This window comes from Rhincodon typus, unplaced genomic scaffold (assembly GCF_021869965.1).
Source record: "Rhincodon typus isolate 14 unplaced genomic scaffold, sRhiTyp1.1 hic_rhity00000054, whole genome shotgun sequence".
NCBI classification, from domain to species: Eukaryota; Metazoa; Chordata; class Chondrichthyes; order Orectolobiformes; family Rhincodontidae; genus Rhincodon; species Rhincodon typus.
In genome coordinates this window covers 283,970-287,424 of record NW_025965692.1, presented here as the reverse complement: position 1 = coordinate 287,424, position 3,455 = coordinate 283,970, and the positions used below count along the sequence as shown (strand labels likewise).

Below are 3,455 nucleotides of genomic sequence, written 5' to 3'. Positions count from 1 at the left end.
AGGTGGTATGGTACCCAGAAAGCTAGCCCGCTGAGGGCAGCAGGAAATCAGGAAGGGCTAAGGGAGTATCAGTCCTCATTTCGAGGGGAGTGGAGTATAATAAGAGCAGGGGGCTTGTCAGGGTCAGTGCTGAGAGGACGTTTCCCCTTCATAGGGCCAGAGGACTCCATCTCATAATAAAGGGACGCCAATTTTAGACTGAGATGATGAGCAATTTCTTCTCTCAGAGTGTTGGGAGTCTTTGGAACACCTTCCAACAGACAGCTGTGGGAGGGAGCAAGGTTCTAGTGTATATCGAAGGCTGGTGGAGAGAGGTAGGTTCTCGATCAGTTGGGGAATAGGGGCAGGTAGGTGGACGCGATGAACGGCAGGTGAGCTGCGATCTCACCTAAGAGCAGAGCGGGCCCAACGGGCCGAATGGCCCGTTCTCGTTCCCGGCGCTCACTGTCGCAAAGTCTATGTGTGACGAGACCGGCCGCGAGCCGTTACGGCGCCACTCGGAGCGCAGGGTTGTTCCGGTGGGGTATACCGATTCAACCATACGTCTCACAGCAGTGAAGCCTCATGCAGTTGAACAGCACCACTGCTGCAATTTTTGGGGGTATAAGTTCTGACAGCTCACCTCACATTGCACTCCTCACCCACCCCCACTTACAATAAAAAAAATCCCCACCCCACAACTGCCCCCACACACACATACACAGAGCCGGTCAACGCGCATGCGCACCGAGTGGGCAAAGATAGCCTGCAACGGCGCCTGCGCCAGTTCAAGGAAAGCAGCCGGCAACGGCACCTGCGCGCTACGGCGAGACGGGCCGAGCGGCCGGCAACGGCGCCTGCGCACTGCGCCGAGACGGGGAGCAGCCGGCAACGGCGCCTGCGCGCTTCGTCCAGACGGGGGAAACAGCCGGCAACGGCGCCTGCGCGCTGCGTCCAGACGAGGGGGGGTGGAAAAAAAGTCGGCAGCGGCGCCTGCGCAGTGGGATCCGGCCTACAAGAAACAGCCGGCCCGCCTCCGGGATTGAAATTTACCGCCGCCATCGCTTCCCGAAACCTCCGTCAGTACGAGGGCAAGGGGGCCCGGTCCGGTGCCTGTCTCCAAATACAAAAGGTATGTACAAATAAATAAGTATGATGAAGCCTCCCGGCCCCGTTACGGCTCTCGGCTGCTCCGGGGATCCGCCGCTTCTGCCTTTCGGCGCCGCCGCCGCCTCCTCCTTCCCTTTCCCCTCCCCCCACAACACACACACACACACACACACCGCCATCCTCCCCGGCTCCACCCCTCGACGAACCTCAGGCCAATCACAGCCGGCCTCCCGCACCACGTGGCGGGGTCCGCCCAATCGCCGTCGGTCACTCCGCGGAAGGCCCCGCCCCTCCGTCCCGAGCGGCCAATCGTGTCCTCCCCGCGCGCCCCGCCCCTAGCGGCCGGGGCGCAGCCGCGACCAGGAAAGGGGGCGGGGTCCGTCGCCCCGACCAATGGGACGGCGTCTTCCCGCCCCCACGTGGGGCGGTCGGTAACCACAGCCAATGGTGTCGTTACTCGCCGCCCCGCCTTGACACAACAGCCAATGGGATTGGCCTATCTCCCCTTAAACGTTTGGCGCCCGTCGAGGTCAGCCGCAGCGGAAGTGTTCTGCAGCCAATTACGTCTCACGTTGGGGGTGGCAGCGGAAAAGTAGACCAATAGGATCGAACGGCCTCGGTAACAAACAGCCAATAGTATCAGGCCTGCCAGCTCCTGCTTCAGGACGAACAACCGTTCCCGCCATTGGGACGGGGCTATCCCACAACCAATGGGAACCCCCGAACCGTTGTCACGTGCCCGCCCAGGGCCACCAATCCCCGCCGGCGCCTGTGGCGTTACCCCGCCCGCAACTGCGTCCCGACCAATCAGCTACCGGCGCCGCTCACGCCGCGCCCTCCCATTGGCCGCTTTTCGAAATTCGAAAGTCAACCGCCGTCCCAACAACAACCGCGGCGGGATGGGCGGGACATCCTGCGGCGCCCGCCCGCTAGCCAATGGGAGGCCGGGATTGGCCTTGATGGACGGCCGCTCTCCTTAAAGGGGCAGCCCTTAAAGGGGAAGTCTACAGCCGACTCAAAACAGTGTGGGTAAGGAGGAGAATTTTTTTTGTCTCTACAAACACATTCCAACACCTTCCCCTCCCTCCAAAGCACCAACAAACCCAACTGAAACTTGCTGTTGGTTCTAATCATTAACTCCCATCACAAGCCCCTCAACGCCATTTGTCTTGGGGCTGGGGTTCCAAAGATGGTTGACCGACACCATCGGTCATGGAGTGTGGCCCCGTGGCTCGGACACCAACCGGTGGGCGTCGAGGCAAGGGCGTCCGCTGGGGGTTGCCTGCCCGTTCCCAGGACGGGCCGAAGTGTTTCTTTGGGATTGGGTGGGGGGGGGGGCGACAACATGGCCGCCAAGTTGACGTACGCAGAGAGGAAAGAGAGACAGGGAGAGAACGACCGAGGGGAGGGGGCGCGAGCAGTGCCAACCAGTTCCCCGCACCCCTCGCCCGGATCGCCAACAACGTTCCCCTCAACCGGCAAACGGGACGAGGGAGGAAGAGAGACGCCAAGGGCAGGAATGGTGGCCTGGATTGCGGACTTCGGCCACGTCTGGGGACGGGGCGGATCGGCGGGCAACCCCCAGCGGACGCCATTCCCTCGACGCCCACTGGTTGGCGTCCGAGCTACAGGCGCACGGGGCCATGACCGATGGTGTCAGTCAACCATCTGGAGTAAACGTGTCTCCCCAATTCCCGAGGGGGGAAAGGATTGACCGCTTTGACTCTTGAGGTGACACGTTGCGGAGGGATCCTGGACGATCGCGCCAGTCAAACCCATCGCGTTCGGTGTACGCACCCGGTGGCGCTCCGCACGTCGGGCACCCGTGGGGCAGCTGGGGCGTTTGACATTGTTCGGCAAGGCACCCGCCGGGTTGCGGGGCCGGGCGCTGACCGTTGCCGCGGCTCCAGGCCGAGAGGAGGCGCCGTGGAGCCGAGCCGGGATTGGCTGCTTGCATACGTGGCCCACAGCCCGTACGATTCATTCGAGGCATAACGTTTTGCTAAAACAAACAAAAACAAGACTTATAGAATTAAAAGTAGGGCCATTGGATAGTGTTGTAGAACAGGGGGACCTGGCGGGGAGATTCAGGGATGTAATTCTTTGAAGTTAGCGTCCCAGGTAGACAGGGCAATGCAGAAGGCTTTTGTGTCTCTCGCGCTCTCTCTCTCCCTCTCTCTCCAAACCGTTCCTATCCATGTACTTCTCCAAATGTCCTTTTAAACGTTGTAACTGTACCCACACCCATCACTTCCTCAGGAAGTTCATTCCACACACGCACCGCCCTCTGTGTTTTCCAATTAAAAAAATTGCCTCTCGTGTTCTTCGACCCTGAAAAGTATGCCCCTTGGACATGTTATCCCCCG

At 60.7% G+C, this 3,455-nt stretch overlaps 1 protein-coding gene across 1 annotated transcript in view; it reads right to left on the bottom strand.

Moving 5' to 3' along the window:
* ube2s (ubiquitin-conjugating enzyme E2S) overlaps nucleotides 1-1,254 on the bottom strand; it is a 6,915-nt gene extending 5,661 nt beyond the window's left edge. Inside the window, exon 1 of the mRNA XM_048621110.1 lies at nucleotides 1,033-1,254. Within this exon, the coding sequence (XP_048477067.1) occupies nucleotides 1,033-1,041 (9 nt within the window). The 5' untranslated portion in view covers nucleotides 1,042-1,254. The remainder of the gene's footprint in view (nucleotides 1-1,032) is intronic.
* Between the last annotated feature and the right edge of the window lie 2,201 nt (nucleotides 1,255-3,455).